General features: G+C 39.1%; 1 protein-coding gene across 11 annotated transcripts in view; it reads left to right on the forward strand.

Moving 5' to 3' along the window:
* FHOD3 (formin homology 2 domain containing 3) overlaps positions 1–15,582 on the forward strand; it is a 360,936-nt gene extending 345,354 nt beyond the window's left edge. For all 11 annotated transcript variants that reach the window (XM_052704373.1, XM_052704371.1, XM_052704366.1 and 8 more), the window contains one exon: positions 9,813–15,582. In XM_052704373.1, the coding sequence (XP_052560333.1) occupies positions 9,813–9,895 (83 nt within the window). In that variant the 3' untranslated portion in view covers positions 9,896–15,582. The remainder of the gene's footprint in view (positions 1–9,812) is intronic.
* Positions 15,583–17,028: the final 1,446 nt, after the last annotated feature.

Below are 17,028 nucleotides of genomic sequence, written 5' to 3' on the forward strand. Positions count from 1 at the left end.
CTTCTGTAAAGCTAAGATGACCTTTACAAATGATGCCATAACAAACAATGAGTGCAGAGGAAAAATGGAATAAGGAAATTTTAAGAATCAGTCAAATAATCCAAATTCCAATTAATATACTTGATAAAGTTAATCTTAGCAACTTGCAAAATGTTATTACAAACATTGCACCACTGGAATTGGGGGCCAAAAATGAAATCCTCTATATGAGATACCACTGATATTTCAAAAAGTAAAGAATGGAGCTTATTCATTTAATTCAAATGGATCTGAATTGGAAAAAAAAGAAAAAAAAAAAAAAATGAATGCAAAGTGTATAGGCAGAATTTGCTGTGTCGATTACAAGCAGTGAGCTAAGAAACAAATTGTACAAAGACTAGGGCTGTTCCTAAATGGAAATTCATGAACAGCCTGTGTGACTTGTTGCTATCTGGGGGAGAAAAAAAAACCACAAAATTGTTCTAGCCATGGCAGCTTTGATGCGTCAGAAGACATCTAAAGACAAAGAGTATCATCCATAAAAGACTTAAAAGAACTGGAAAAAAACCACGAGTGCTGGACAAGTAGAAAGTTGATGCTGTTTTCTTTCTAGTCCTGGCTGTTTATTTACAGCATCCATCTCCTAGCATAATATCATTCTCTCAGAATTAGCTTTTTGTGGAGTAGCCTGGACATCTTTTAGTTTGTCCCAGTTAACTGGATAGATCTGTTTCAGGAGTATGATATAATGCCCATGACTCAGCATCACAAAGATCATACTCCATTTTTTTAAGAGTGAGTCAGCATTCAGAAGGTATTCAAACTAATTTTAGCTTATGTAGTGCAATACTTGGAAACGCTGAGCCAGACAGGGTGGATTTCTGACCTCTGTGAATGACTGTGTCAGAGCTCTGAAAAAGGACAAAGTCCCGTGGATTCATTACCTTGCTCAAATGCTGACTAAGCCATAGTTTATCATAAAGAGACCATTCACCATGCATTTCCCTTAAGGCAACTAGACTGAAGCACAAATATTCTCTATATTCTCTATATTCTTCCTTTATGAAGTAATTATTAGTATTATTAGTATCAGCAGGTTTTTCATACCTAAAAATATGTTTCCTGGCTCCCTAAAGTCAAGGCAGTTGACAAAGAGTGAGGATCCTATCATGTTCTTTCCAACAAATAATTTCAGGTAACTGCTCCAAGGAGGTAAATCTTTAAAGATAACTGTACAGCATTACATCCATTTGGATCTTCATTTCACCCTGACTGGTCATAATGTAGGATCCAAGTGTGACTAATATCTGACAGTAAGCACTGCTTATCCTACTGGTGGTTACACTGTATTCTGCTGGAGGCTTGTTTTTCCCCAACATTGCTTTTATCTCATAGCATCTCTCTGTGTGTACTCTCTGGTTTCTCCTAGATTTTATTAAAACTGAAAATCTGCTTAGGTTTGTGTTGGAGAAATTAGTTTGGAGCAGATAATTGGATCAGAATTTAATCCAATATTTGAATGAAATGACTTGATCAAAATTATTTGTGATGTTTAGAAAAGAGACAGGAGAGGCATAGAATCATAGAATGGCTTGGGTTGGAAGGGACCTCAAGGATCATCAAGTTCCAACCCCCTGCCACAGGTAGGGCCACCAACCTCCATATCTAATACTAGACCAGGCTGCCCAGGGCTGCATCCAACCCGGCCTTGAATGCCTCCATGAAGTCTTATTCTTTGTTAGATGTTGGAATCATACGCTAGCCCCAAAACATACCTGCTAATCGACCTCTGGGATATAGATACATCTCATAAAGATTTAATCATTTATTTGTGTAATGACTTGTGGAGAGTAAAACATTCTTACAGTCTTTTTGGTGAAATGGATCTGAGACATGACTCAGGTAATCTGTCAGATTTGTACAAGGGGACTGTGGAGGAGATAGGAGTTGAATCAAGATTATGTGAATCCTAGACAAATAAGCTCAGGGCTGATGGATTAAGTTTAACAGTATAACATCTCAGGTCAGGTATTTCTGCTAAATTCCACCTTCAGTAAAAGTGAAATGGGAGTAAGCATGCTGTCATCATGTGCCAAAATAAGGGAAAGAACTCTGCCAAAGGACCAGGCTTGGAAACAGGTTTTAAACAAGTTTTAATAACACATGCGGTGCTGCTTTGGAATAGACATGTTTGTAAGCAAACAAAATAATAGATGGGAGTCTATTTGAATCCGGAAGTGTGTAATCTTTGTTTGGAAATCACAGTGTGCTTAGATTAACTTTTTCTTCTTTTCTTTCTTTTTTTTTTTTTTTCATTATTTTTTATTTTCATGCCACTTCACTTACTTTTTCTGGCTATGAAAAGATACAGAAGTGCCAAAATACCAGGAGGGAGACTGTTCTGGTATTTATGGCCAGACTAAAAGCAGGAGTTAATGGAAATTATGCTTAAAAAAAAAAACAACAGAAACCTTACAAGAAGAAGATCTATATAAAACATTTTAAAGAATAGCAACTTTACTTAGAATTTGCAATGAATTATTTAGGATTTGAGTAAGAGGATCCTATCAGAAGTTAGAAGAGAGTTAGAGTAATCTAGTTAGTGATGTACATTTATCAACAATTTTTTAGAAAAAGTAAATATTTCACTGATTGTATTAAGTTTGTTTGTCCTCAGTATTGAGCCTTGAGAAGATCAAAACCGGTTAATAAGAATCTAATTATTGAATGAAAGCAGAATGTGAGATAAAACTCTTAAAGCTCTGGCAGCTGGGAGATTATCTCCCCGAGATGCCAAGATAGCTTGTGTCTTTTGGATGCCTTTTAAGTAGTACATTCTTTCATCCTTAGGATGGCACTATCTTTGCAAAAGTGGCAAAACTGCGCTGAATGGCCTACAGTAAAATAATACCAGTAATTTAATAAACAATATTAATCATAATTAATGGGCTTATAGTTGACCACAGTAAATGGTAGCAATGGATGTAACTCATGAGGGTGAGGCCTTTGTAGACCTTTGCCTCACCACTGCCAGAGGCCAATATCAACAGCTATAGGAGAAAGAAATGGACAGATAGAGTTATTCTGTACAGTTCCACATGAGGTATCTTTCGGAACAAAAGATTTCATGAAAGCCTGCTCTAGAAGTCTAGTAAAAAATTACTTGTAAGAGACGCTTAAATTCATTTTCCAGTCACAGTTTTAGAGGAATCTATGAGTCATTTCTGTAGTGAGTTTTATTCTGATGCAAATGTTTTTAATGGGGCTCATACTTACTGCTTGAAGCAGCTTTATTTTTCTTATATTGAGAAAGTCAGATCTAAAAGTAACAAACCTGTATCATTAAAATCTCCTTAATTTTGCTTTGAATTATATTACATATTACATTATGAACACAAGCACAAAGGAGGTGATGTAGGTATAAGGAGAAAACTGCTGCTGCAGTGACTTTCCCTAGCGATTTTAGAGTGACCACCACTTTGTGTGATCACGTCTTGTCCAGACATGCTGCTTCGTGGAGGAAGAGGTGGCCACAGCTTGGATTTTGGTCTTAGCACAGAATAAAACCCTGGCAAATGAAGCCCGTTGCTCAGCAGAATCCCACAGTGAGCCAGACCATTGCCACATCCTTCTGCTTTGGCTCAGCACTGGGAGAACCAAAAATAAGAGTGATCTGCAACTTTTCCTGCACTTCTAGACAAAGATTTATAGGTGCTGGAATTGTTCTGGCCAACAGTACACTGTTTCTTTTTAGGTGGCATAATTTAAGATATATTTCAAGGCTTTTGAATTTTTGTTACAAGATTTATTCCCAGAATTGGGTTATTGGGTAGTTAAGTTCCAAGTATTAAAAAACTAATGAGTGGTTGAGTTACACATTGTTAGCCTTCTGTTGATAGGATATACATTTTGTTTTGTTTCTTTCTGTAAGTTTCTTTCTGTAAAGCTTTCAAGTTTTACACTGTTACGGAAAGCACTTCATCTGGGACCAAGAGAAGATAAGGAGGTAGAAGATTACTTTACAAGTCTCCTTATAAAAGAAGTGCAGTAACAGACATGGTGTCTCATGCAGTTTTCTAGAAGACTCTTGTGATACCATAGCTGCCAAAGAGAGCCCTCTGCTGCCACGAAGAAGTGTAACACGAGGATCTATCTCTGTAAGCAGGAATTTGCACTTAAATGCAAGTGTCAGATGCATCTTTGTTAGGAGAATTAAAAAAAAAAAAAAAAATGCTTCACACAAAGCTACTACACATTTATCTTGCCTCAGTCATAAAGTGTGCATATGTATGTGTGTATATATATGGCTTTCTCTAGGCAGAACAATGCCACCTGATCAGCATAACTACAGCATTGTTGTATTGTAGTTATTTTTAATCTGATGGGCCTGTGGAGCTGATTCCTTGTGCTGTTGTGTTTTCCAGCGCAAATTCCTGATGGAGGCAATTGATCTGAGTTCCCCAGAACAGTGTATTCAAACATGGTCACGCTTCCCTGCCAAGTCACTCCTGAGCACTTTGTTTATAAGCCTAAGCTACCCCCTTAGTGAAAATGTTACTTAGTCATATATCACTTTCAAACAGACTTCAAGTCATTTTAAAATTTGAAAATGGAATTTAAAGGCTAAGTGTCCAAAGGGCTTGTGCTAGATAGCTTATTTTCTGTATCCTATTTCCTGCCTTTTTTGTCCTGTGCATTGTTAATGTATGGTCTAGTCTTAGATAGTACTTACATTCAGACTCAGTTGTTACTGAGCTCTTTATTCTTGATACTTCACCTATTAATAGGGGAATCACTTCTGATTTATGGGTTTAAATGGGAGAAATGATGAAAGAGGTGGCAGCAGGATTGCTTTTAATTTAGTTCACAGAACTCCTAAAAATTAGTCTATTTTTTGTCATGGGAAGTTTTCAAGAAAGGAGTTATGTCCTTCTCTTTTCCTTACTTTTAGGACTTCTTAAATGATTATATGTGAAATAAGCTGGAAATTCCAGTTTCAACTACATGTCAATATTACTTTAAAAACTGTATCTTCATGCTATTTTATTTTTGCTCCTTAAATCGTAAGCCACCCAGAGAGGAACAAGTTAGAGTATGTCACTTTGTCCATCAACAGTGCCAGACTCTTCTTTATGTCACAGATAGCCTGGTGGTGGTTGCACTACTGTTTCTTGTTAGGAGAGACTTGTGTCATCAATGAAGCAGAACTGCAAGGCAGTCATACACTGTCTCCTGGAGCTCTAAGTGAGCAAAAGACTATGTATAAGTTGGCTTTACTTCTTCGGAAAGGTTCCTGCAAAAACTCACCTACAAATCACTGTAAGAAAATCTCCACACATCATCCTTTTACTATTTTTATTTTTTTTTTTTACCAATCCATGCCTACTCATATTGTGCAATGATATATGTGTTACTAAGGATAAGTATGGCTTATGTAGACAGTGACATAATAATACACAAATGCAGAAAAAGATAAAAAGGAACAAATGTGATCAAGAGTGTTCAGATTGTGCTTTTGTGTTGCAAATTGCCGTTAGCAAACTCACTGCAGTAAAGTCTGAGGCAATATAATGAATATATGAGAAAAAAGACCAGGTGTGCAGGCTGCATTTTCAAAAGGTAACAGAAAATAAAATTAAGATACATGAAAAGAAATGATATGGTGGAGCTAGTCTGTATTGCCTCTTATAATCTGCTTTCTTGCTGTCCTTGCTATGTGATTTGCAGCCACCTAGAATTTTCTTTGTGCCACATAGCAAGTAGCAGCTGCGTTACCTTTGCATCTGGGCCTGGAGGAAAGTTCTGTGGCTGCCACATCTTTTTATAGTAAGACGGAACGAACTCTGCAACTTCTCAAGGAGGAAAATGGTCCTACCTATGCAGAGAATATTCTGCATTGCAAATGACTTTGCCATACAAGTGTTATATACACATTCCAGAATCCATTGCAAACGTAAGAATAAATGTCACCAGGCAGATTATTCTTGACTGTTGCATCTTAAAAAATAAGAAATTAAACAGCAACAACAAAGTAGGAGGGAAAATCAGGAGCACCGTTTGCCTTCTAAAGAGCCATCTGCCCCTCAATCATAGTATCTGACAAAGCTACACTTACGGAATCGCCTTTTTAAAAACATCCCCACTTTCTTTGAGGACCGTATGTCTATGCAGATTCTGACCCAGCGGGCATAGTCAGATTCATCAAGTTCCTCATAAGCACACTGCATTCTGCCAAGATATAAAATAAAATTCTAGATTTCCTGATTAACAAAGAATATCATACCCTCTGACCCCATAAAAACAACATTTGGTTTCTTGGTTATAGAATCTCAGCAGGCCTTGATTGTGGCAAGAGTAGAAGTTATTTTCTCTCTCTGTTATGTTTCTTTAGCAAACATTTTAAAAATTGCTTAAAGAACCTAAAAGGTCATTTGAAAGCCTTATTTTTATTGTCACTGCCTCCAAAATACATTCCATAACTCAGTTTAATGTGATCTGCAGCAGGCCAAGAGTTTTACAAGCCAAGATATTATGTCTAGTCCAGTCAGAGACACGACAGAGTTCACTGCAAAGGGGAGAGTGAAGATCTAGTTTGAGAAATGTAATTTTGCAATGCCTATAAAACATGGAAGGAAAATATCTCTCTGCATTCAATTCCGATGACTGAATGTGTCCATGACCTCTCCCAATGTGAAGGAGCCTTACCAAATACATGAGAAAAAAGAAAAAAGTCCAAGGACATCTATCTAACAACATGTCACAGGGTTCATCCACCTCCCTGAGTGGTTCCTGCTCCTGTAGGTAGCTCGGCTGCCTTACGGCTTCCTCGCCCATAAGCCTTTGCAGTCCACCAGCCAGTGCAGACAGCAGTGAATAACTCTCCTGTGCTACTTTTGATGTGCATCCATCAGCTGTATTGTCCAGTGAGGAAAAGCACTGTGAGTAAATTGCACATACTGCATGTAATTTTTATACAAAGATGCCAATACCCTTTATCAGGCCACTTGCATCTCCCTAAGTGCAAACTCCTGCAAACTGCAAGTGGATTCATCTATGTCTGGTTGGCTGAGAGCAAGAATTCAGTCATTTGAGTCTGGACTGTGATTCTGTCAGCTGTTATCCTTCAGGTTGCCTGCTGATGGTGGACAGCTTGAATCTTGCAAATAGCCACAGTACTTTGCTGCACTTGGCCCCACATGCTTAGTTTATACAAGTCAGCAGCTGACTGCGTTTATGGGAACCATTCTGTCACTGGCAAGTTTCTTCACCTCTTTGCTTTTTATTAACCATTTGCTTGACAGTCTTGTTAGGACTGCCAAACTCTTGCATCATTTGGAGCTGTTTTCTCAGAACTGCTGCCCTTAAAAGCTCAGGTCACTGAGATGTCTTAAATCCAAGTTATCTTTCTCTGTATCATAAGAGAGAATTGGATAAGTAAGAACAGTGAACTGAGGGATGCAAAGAGATTATTTTGTTTAATTGCAGCTACATGTGTCTCAGCAATTCACTGAGTGCTGTCATTCTTATTTGCTTAGCAGTGGCACAGAAGGTATAAACCAGGGGTTGGCATCTGTTGGGTGAGGTGTGTGGCAGGCCCAGGACAAGGCACCTGGCCATGTCACATGCTGCGTTACAGGAATTTTTAGTCATCCAAGGGTCATATGCAAAGCTCTCTTGACAAGGGCATAATACGTTCAGTAGATCTGCATCTGGAGATTCAGAGAATTCTTGTTTATTTAAACAAGAAAATGTTGTTTCTGCCCTTGTTTGTTTTTCATGAAGATGGTTTCTGCTGTGGAATTTTAGCTCCTGATCATGGCTTTTTAAAGGAAGCTCGTGCAAGTTTTTTTTAAGAGACCGATATGATATTGTAAATCCATTTGGCTTTTTCTAGTAAGTTAATAATTCCATGACTTGGGCTTGGCTGGTACCTTAAAAGCTCTTCTTTAAATCAGTGTATGTGGGTCTCTTAACATCCCTGCAGTGTTGACGGCTAAGCTAGCTGTGATAACTTCTTTGCTCATGTACTACAGAGTGTACAGAAAAAAAAACAATCTGAGAAGTTGATAAACTGCTAGGTGAGCAGTTCAGGGTAATCTTTACTTGTAATGAGAGAAAAAATTCAGCTGCAGCTTTCTTATATTTGTTCTTTTGCTACTGGTGTATTTAATTTGATAGAGAAATACACGTTGTAGGATTCACTGAGGCCGTAGAGTCCAAAGGTCTTACACTTATATCTGAAATTGAACGTTTGTTATTAGATATTCAAATATCTGATCTGAGAAACAGAAAACAGTGCCAGCGATGTGGAGTGACGCAAAACTCTGTGCTGGGTGTTCTGAATCTTGGAGACCAGAGCATTTTCAAAGTGTTTTGCTCTTCTGATAGCACTTGTTTAGTTTTAACTCACTTTGACTTCATGAGTTGCATTTAACATTATGTTGCTTTAACCTAAGCGTTGTTAAACTTGGAAGATATTGCTGATCCCTATTGTAGAAAAAAGTGGCTGTCAAGAAACGCTGCCATGCAGACCTCTGGTGATCTTTAGTCATTTTTCAGACGCTGCAGGAGATAGGATTTAATCTTGAAAAGAAACTTTCAAGCAACAGTTTGGTAATGGTGGAACAATTATACATTTGGTACTCACATCTCAGTTAATTAAACTCAGTAACTGATGGAAATGGTTTGTCTATTACACATAGGTCATGTTTGTCCTACCTGCATTGTGTCAGATGTAGATATGCCATCTTTTGCCCTTCCGTTATCTCCTTGTTTATGATACTGATCCATCTATTTCTCTCACTCCCACCAGACCCTTGAACGTGACCACCCAGTTTCAGTTACATGGAGGCAATATCCTTGGAAGTTAGATGTCTGAATTACACTAGATGATAGCAATGCAAGAAGTTCTTAACCACCACTTGTAATTCCTTCCTTTAGCTTTTCCTCTAGACTTAATTATTTTGAAAGTGAATATATTTTGTTCAGTGTAGTCATTGTTTATGTTATGCATGCAGCTTAAACTTTTAAATGTGCATCTTCTACTTAAAGAGTATCAAAGTTCAGAGTGAACACCTTGCTTGCATCTTGAGCTAAGTATATTTATCTGAAAATCATGGCAGTAGGAAACCAAGGAAAACACTTAGATTTCTGAGTAAAGAATGTAAATGCGAATTTTAAAAGTTTAATGTTATAGCTACTGTTCAGAGCTCTTCATAGGAAAGTAAGAAATGAAAATTTGACCAAGATTTATCACTCAAATTCATATAAAATTATGTAAATTAAATTATGACAAAGATGATCAGATGGGGTCTGCGATGAGGGAATATGACAGAAGAAAAAGGAGTGTGTATGAGCACATTATTTGTAATGATTTTAATTGACTATATAATTATTACTTATTACTTATTTTAAATCTTTTATCTGTGGGGAGTTTATTTTTATATCTTAGAATGGTCACAAAGGATTTAACAGTGATAAATTCAATTGAGCCCTATAAAGATCCAGAAGGTCTTTTAAAAATTCTTTATGAGATAATGGGGCACACAATACCTTCTGTGGACTGAGAATCCACTCATAAAGTCGTAGAGCAAAAAAAAATAGTCTTAAAATGCTGTGATATTTATCCTGAGAATTCTTTATTGACTAACTGACAGTGACAAATGGTTTTGCCCTGACTTTTTGGAGTTGCGTAGCAACTCTCGATCTGATTCAGTATGCACATTAAGTGTTTTTCAGCTGAAATTCTCCTCTAATTATCATTTTTAATCGTTTGCATTTTCTTTTTGTTTTATTTATTATTTTCCCTCCTTTTGGAATTTACGGCCATGCAGTGAGAAGGACACTAAAGAGCGGACTGACACCAGAAGAAGCCAAAGCGTTGGGCCTCATCAGCACCTCTGAGATGCAGGTTTGACATCCCAGAGGCGGCGACGAGAAGAGCCGTCCGAAACACGCGGGCTGACAACCCTTCGGTGTGGCATTGTCGCGCCAGCCTCGTCTGCTGCTCCCAACATCCCATCTTCTGTTAGTTCAATTTTAATAAGCAACAAAAAGTGGAAACCCACAGCCAAGGCAGGAGAAGGGTATGCCGCGGCTCAGCACAGCATCCTGACAGTAGCTAGGGAAGCACATGAGTGCTTGTAGGTGAAAGCATGTGGCTGCTTTTCTCGTGGTGCATTGATGTGGGTAGGAGGGGCCTTTCGCTGAGTTATCCGTCATTATGTGAGTTGTGTTTGCGTTGGCTTTCCTTGTGCCCCGTTTTAGTCATTGTAAATGTATGGCATTTTGTCAATGCAATGAACAGTCCTTAAAGAAGCAAAATAACTCCTGTTACAGCAACCCTGATTTTCCTGAAGCTGATTCATTAAGCAAAGATGCACGATCTGTGCAACCCTGTGGTTTGTTTTATTTTGCCACCAAAGAATGTAAAAATGTATGTGTACCTTTGTATTTGTACAGAATGAATGTGTGGATATATGTGCGTGTATCTATACACAGTCATGGAGTGAAGTCATGCTCCTGCTGAAGCCAGCTGGACCGTGACTGTCACGCTGGGGCCTTACCCCTCCACCAGGACAGGAGGAAAAGAATGTCTTTTTGTAGAAACTCAATGTTATTCAATGGGATTCATCCTGTGGGGTAGAAAATGGGCTGCAGTACAAGCAGAGTGAGTAGGATCCTGAATTCATGTGTATTAATACATGCTCATACTGTACATAGCACCATGGACACAGAGGAGAGGTCACAGAATACTTCTCTCTTGATGAGCTTTGGCTATGCTGTCCATTTGTACAATTTCAGAGAAACCTGCGCCTACAATTTACACACTCAGCAAATACATTCAGATAGTAACATCAGGAAGTTTCGTTTACTTGCCTGTGCCCTTCATGCTGCTTTTCTCTGCTGCAAGATAATGTGGTGATTTATTTCAAAGTAATTGATCTGAACGTGGAATGGCCCTGCTAAGAGCCTGCTGTGGTTTTGCTGTTCTTTACTCTTTGTTTTTTTTTTGTGAGTTTTTTTGTGATTATCCTTGATGCAAGTGGAGAGGGTACCACAGTGAACACTCCAGTATGCTTGCCCTTATCTCACTGTTTGATAACAGACTTTTCATAGCTGCCCTCAGCGTGTGTATTTGGAGAACTTTAGTCAGCTCATCTGCCTTTAAGTGGAGGACAAACGCATCAGTGAAGATGGATTGAACACAATCACCCTTGCCAGTACTGAACCATTTTGAAGAGAACTGCAGTTAACAGTAACATAAAAGGGAACTTTTTAAGCCAAAGTTTGTAAATGGCTATCCTCAAGGATGCACAAGATTATCTCTTTCCATTGCCTTAGATTCTAAGATTAAGGAAATGTGTGCCTAGCAGTAGCAGTTGAGGCTTCCTTCAAACCAAATGGCAGGGGAACAGCAGTTTAGTCATGGTAGCAGGAACTAATTCTGATTGCAAAACACACTAGAAAAGTAGGGTTAATTAGTCTACGCTGGGCTTGTAGTGTTATAGCTGTGCTGTTTCTTGTACTCAAGTTAGGTCAAGTACATCTGAAAGTTACTCTACTCTCTTTAAGGACAGGATAATCCCAAATTGTAAGAATTAGTGGCACCAAACAGAATAAACCTCTGAAACCTTGATCATTCTTGGTGTCACACTGAATGGAGCAATTGGTTAGAGAATCACCCAATGTCCAATTGGTTAGAGAATCAAGTAGCTGACAGCTCTACAAGATCTGCAGTGGAGCATACTATATCCATGCTGTCTCCACTCTCAATAGTAACATTTTAGTTTTTATTTGCTGTTGCTTTGGATCTTCACGTGTCAAAGTCTGTAGAGTAAAGAATCACTTGTGAGTAAAGTTTCTTAAGGGTGGCATTGAGTTGGATGTGATTTTCCCCTCTGTTAAAAAGTCAGTTTTATATGTAAGCAGAAGGCAGCGGTTTTGTAATTAATAAAATGTGTTGTGTGTTGGAAAGCTATGAAAAGGAAGGCTAGGAAACAGAAAGAAGTGGCATGTAACTGTCTCACTATAAAATAAGCAAGACCTACTAGCATCTGGAGTTTAAAGTGGATCTTTATGTGCTGCTTTCTACTATGAACTTTAGAAATTTCTCTTGAGGATGTTTTAAACAAAGAAATGAAGGTAATGGGGGTTTGTGGAGGTCTTTGAGGTCTGACATGAGGAAGACAACTTGAATGTAATAGTTTTGTCGAGCTGTTATACCTGTTAAGTGATAAAAGAAGCCCAAATGCAACAAAATGTATTTAGATTGGCAGAGGTTCTGTATATGATTGGAGAGAATCACACATCTTTAAAAGTCAGTATTTTAACTAAAATTTGCTCAGTGTGCAAAGTGGTTAGCTTTTTGTGAGCACTTGCTAACTGGAAATAGATTTGTGTCATTTAGATTTAGCACAATGGCTGTGCGTGAAAGAATAATATTGCTCATGAATTATTAATAGTTGGACTTAGGTATTTCCCAGAAATATTGAAAAAAAATGTGCAAAATTTCATATGCTGCTTAACAAGGAAAAATTTAAATATCGTGAACAGGGTTAGAATATGGTCAGGAAAAAATACCCATTTATTTCAGATTCTTTGGATGCAAGTCTGTACATGTGAAGCGTACTATTCCTTATCCATTCTTCCATTATGATTGGTTTTCTGTGTTTTTTGCTTCATCTTCTGCTCTCTACCTGTAAAACTGATACCAGATTTTCTGAAGGGCAACTTGGTCTTGTTTATGCAGTAATATGCAGTAAGGTTAATCTGAGGTTGTCAGTGTTTACTGCAATGAGGTGATCAAAAGCAGGAGCAATATAGTAACTACAAGAAAGTTTTCTTCTTCAGTTCACAATGGCCAGGAGCCCAATGTGCTAATACTGAAGGTGGCATTATTTCCTCTTGCATCTGCTAGCACTTCCTGATTTGGGGAATAACGTTTGTTCCCCATCATCTAACCAGTGGATTCCAGATGAAATGGAGGAATTGGCATTGTCTGTGTGCCTCTTTCTGTCTGATCATCTTGCAGCCTTCAGAGTTTGAGTTACGGCCTGTCTCTTCAACATCCAGAGAGATCACCATAAGGATACAGCAGTTGTTTTATAGTACATATGAGATGAGGATAGGTTTTGTGACAAACAGAAAGGTCTTAGAAACCTGATGTAGCTGTTTCTCACTTAGAGATCCATAAAGGCTAGTTTACAACACTTGCAACCGTAGTAACTCCCATACTCACCTTTTATACAGAACCAGTCAGTTGCAAATTTAGTGCCCAGAGTTTTGAGTGTCCTCAGAGTTCTCAGGGTCGCCGATGGTGTTCATTTCAGCACCCATCTGCTGTCAGTAACTTGTCTGCCTGTCTACCACCCTAATACCTTCCTGATTTGGATGCCAAGTTAAACTTTAGCATCTGAGATGGGTGCCAGAGGGAAGCTGTCCTCACTTCCTTGTCTGCCTTGGTACTTAAAAGCAGAATGTACATAAATACTTTGTAGTCCCTCAGTCCCATCCAAGGGATAGCTTCCAGTAGCAGTGATGGGGCTAAAGAAACTCCCCCAGGGAATGCCATGTTCCACAACTGGAAAAGAAAAATCCCTCACAACAATGAAAAGCATCACTCTTCACCTTTTGGTGAGTCTAGGCACCCGCCTCATGGATTGCAGTTGTTTTATAACCCATTGCCTGCCACATGTGACCCTCCTGCTTGATAAACCACTACCCATAATCTAAAACCAATAATAAAATGGTTTTTAATGAGGGTCTTTCTTGCTCTTGTAAATACTGGAAACAGTGTCAAAGGCAGTGTTCGAAATATGGTTTTTTTTCTCTTTTGATCTCCTTTTATTGCAGATCTCTAATTGACTCTGTCAGCAAAATAAGGCATCAGATTTGTGGGTAGACAAGTCTTTGTGTTACACTTAATAGAAAGTTACGTGGAGTATCTAGATAGGCTCTCACATCTCAGTGTAACAAATTTGGAGTGAGAGTGTGGCTGTCAGTAGGGCCTGTTGCAAGGTGCTCCCTTCCTTCCACACGAGCAGCGGCATTCCTTCTATCAGGTGTCCCCTCTACACTGCTGTCCCTGGTGGCACAACAAAAACAAGTGTCCATCCAAAAATGCTCTTAGAGTGCTGCACAGTGGTTGTTTTCACAACACTTTGACTTCACTCGGATGCAGTGGGGGACAAGGAGGGAGCCCTGCAACTTCACTCCCATTGTCCATGCAGACAGTGGACACATAGCCTGCCTGTAGCTCATGGATGAGCAGAGGGCATGGTGTCCCAGAGCTCTCATCCTCTCTCCCTTTCTCTCCTGTGTGCTCACTGCACGCACATTGCTCCTCTCATGGCCTTTGGGATGGGATTTGCGTGCGGGTGTAGACAGAGATTGTAACCCCAAGCAGCATTCATATGGCCCTGGGGTTCCAGCATCTGGACTCCGGAAACACTGTCTAGGCTGTAAGGGCTGTGACTATTGATGTTTTTCTGCAGGGAAAACTGCCAGGTACTTACAGGCTCTGAAAGAAAATAAACTGAAGCGTTTTCATAAGGGAAAAATGTTTGGTTATGGAAAACTATTGAATCTGATTTGCAAACGTTTGAACAACACGTGAGGCCGGGGCAACAGCTGGCGGAACTGGCATCACAGATGCAATAGCAGGAGGTTTTTGGCGAGCAGCTTAGTAATTCCATAGCAAGTACGTCAAAAGGAGTTTCTGAGACATTGTATAGTTTTATGTTCATGAAAAAAAAAAAAAAAAAAAAAAAAGTTATTTCTAATTAGTCCATTTCACATTGAGTGGCAGATAGAGATATATTTTGTTTAATCACTAACACAGAGGCTTCTGTGAAAGAAAAGGTTTATTTGTAGCATTGGGTGCATTTCACCTTTTTAAAGACTGTCTTTGCGCGTATAGTGTCCTTTCTGTGAGCTGGGAATTGTAAAAAAATGTAAAGTAGAAAAGGACGTGTTTCTTAGACGAAGGAGAAATACTGTAAAATTGTGTAAATGTCACTGCTCATGTTTTCGTGTTCTGTGTAGCATAGTGTAAAATAGGCTTCCCAGCAGTGTTATTCTGTGAATTGTAATTTAAAAAACAAGCCATGCATGGTCAGAGATATTATCAACAAGTCCTTCTGTTTTGTTGGGTTTTTGTTTGTTGTTTCCTCATTTTAGGTAAATTTGTTTTGTGTTAAATTTAATTGTCCGTGAAACTGCATTTTTGTTTCTCAGTTTTATTTCATAAAGAACTTGAATTACTCTTTAATATTTTACTACACACAAAGCTCACCTACAGTTTGTATTCATCGTTCAGAAGCTTTGTCACACGTAGTGTAAACTGGGAGAGTTTTCTTTTTAACGCACCCCTTGGCTGCCTCTTCTCTTCACACTCTTTTCTCTTTACTGTCTGGAAAGATGCAATCACACTTTTTTTTTTCCTTTCTTTCTTTTTTTTCTTTTTTTTTTTTCTGTGCCATGCAGGGTCAATTTGGAAAACTGACCACAGACCTGTGTCCAAAATTTCTTGATATAAGTAGTTGAAGAGCTCACTTCTACAGCATTATGTAAACACATCATGCAATAAAGCTTTGTAAAGCAGTGGCTGTACTAGTCCTGTTTTTGTTGGTGGTGCCAATGGTGGGACCTTTGGTGAGAAATGAGTGGGAAGGAAGCTCATGGGTTGGTTTCTTCATATCCTCTAAGTACTTTGCAAAGGCAACACATAGACTGCAAAACAGCTATTGTTAAATCACCTGGGTGGTCTGAGCATGAAGAAGGGATCTTTTACTCCTTCTTCCACAGTTTGAATCCAATTCCTAATCAGGAGCGAAGAAAATGAAAATTTGTCTCTGGTTCTCGAGGGTTTCCATAATCTAACCCTACAAATCTTCACTGAATATAGAGAGTTACTGTGTGCTGCCATTGGCTCTGGGCTGCTTCCTGTCTTAAAAATATGTGCACAGAGCACTTTGTATGTAAGGTAAGAGATTTACAGAAGCAAATATAAATAACATGGATGACTACCTCTGTGTGGAGGAGCATTTCGGATTCTGTCTGCATCAGAACATGAAATACTTGCCATGGCTGACAGTGCTTCAGTCACAGTCTGTAAAGGTGGCCAGTAGGACGGAGCGTGCCTGTTACCTTGGCTGAAGTACACTGCGTGCATCACCTGGGCATATAATTTTCTGGTGCCACCTCAGAGTGTGCGTGGACAGAAGGCGTGCTTGCTGTTTTCTCCATTTGCTGGGGTCCAAATCTTCCTTGCAATTTCCCAATGCTTCTGAGAGACCAAGTTGGCAATCAAATCTCAGCCTCTGCTGAGAAGATGCACGGTGATTCGGGCATCAGCCCTGCCTGCAGGTTCTGTGGCTGTGGGGAGATGACAGGTGTCAAACCAGCACATAGAAACGAAAAGGGCTTCATTTTCCACTGCTAGTCCCACAGTGCACCATTCACAATCCATTATTCTCTGGCACTGTGCACGTAATCCAGTCAAGATATATCACTCTGAGACAGATACATGTGTTTATAGTAGCACCCTGGAAGATACAGTGGGTTAACTGAGTACCTGAGAGAATTTTTGCGTGTGGTTTCTAAGGAAGTAGAAGTTGATATAAAATGGTTTCCCTGGGGAAAACCACCCCCTTCCTTCTTTTTAATTAGTTTTTCAAGTTCTTTCAGATACACAGGGTACCTTTTGGAACATGGCTGCATCCCTGACAGAGCTGCTTAGCATTCCAGATGCACTGGTGTAAAGTCTAGAGGATGAAAGGCTACTAGCCAGAAATGTGGTAATGCTTTTTAAAATAAATATATAAAACTAGTTTATTGGCCAGACACTTTTCTATCACAGTATATCCATTAGCAATTCTGAGTTCCAGATGTGCAACGGCAATGTGTACATATATTTTTCAGACCCTGTGCCCAGTCAGAATTCATATATTGATGCATAGGAGCCTCTGCGCTGCAGTTGGGGAACGAATAAGTACACAGCTTATCCAATGCACAGCAGCATGCCCTGCTTTATAGACCCTATGCAAC

Source organism: Tympanuchus pallidicinctus, unplaced genomic scaffold, assembly GCF_026119805.1.
Source record: "Tympanuchus pallidicinctus isolate F22 unplaced genomic scaffold, pur_lepc_1.0 scaffold5, whole genome shotgun sequence".
Classification (NCBI taxonomy): Eukaryota; Metazoa; Chordata; class Aves; order Galliformes; family Phasianidae; genus Tympanuchus; species Tympanuchus pallidicinctus.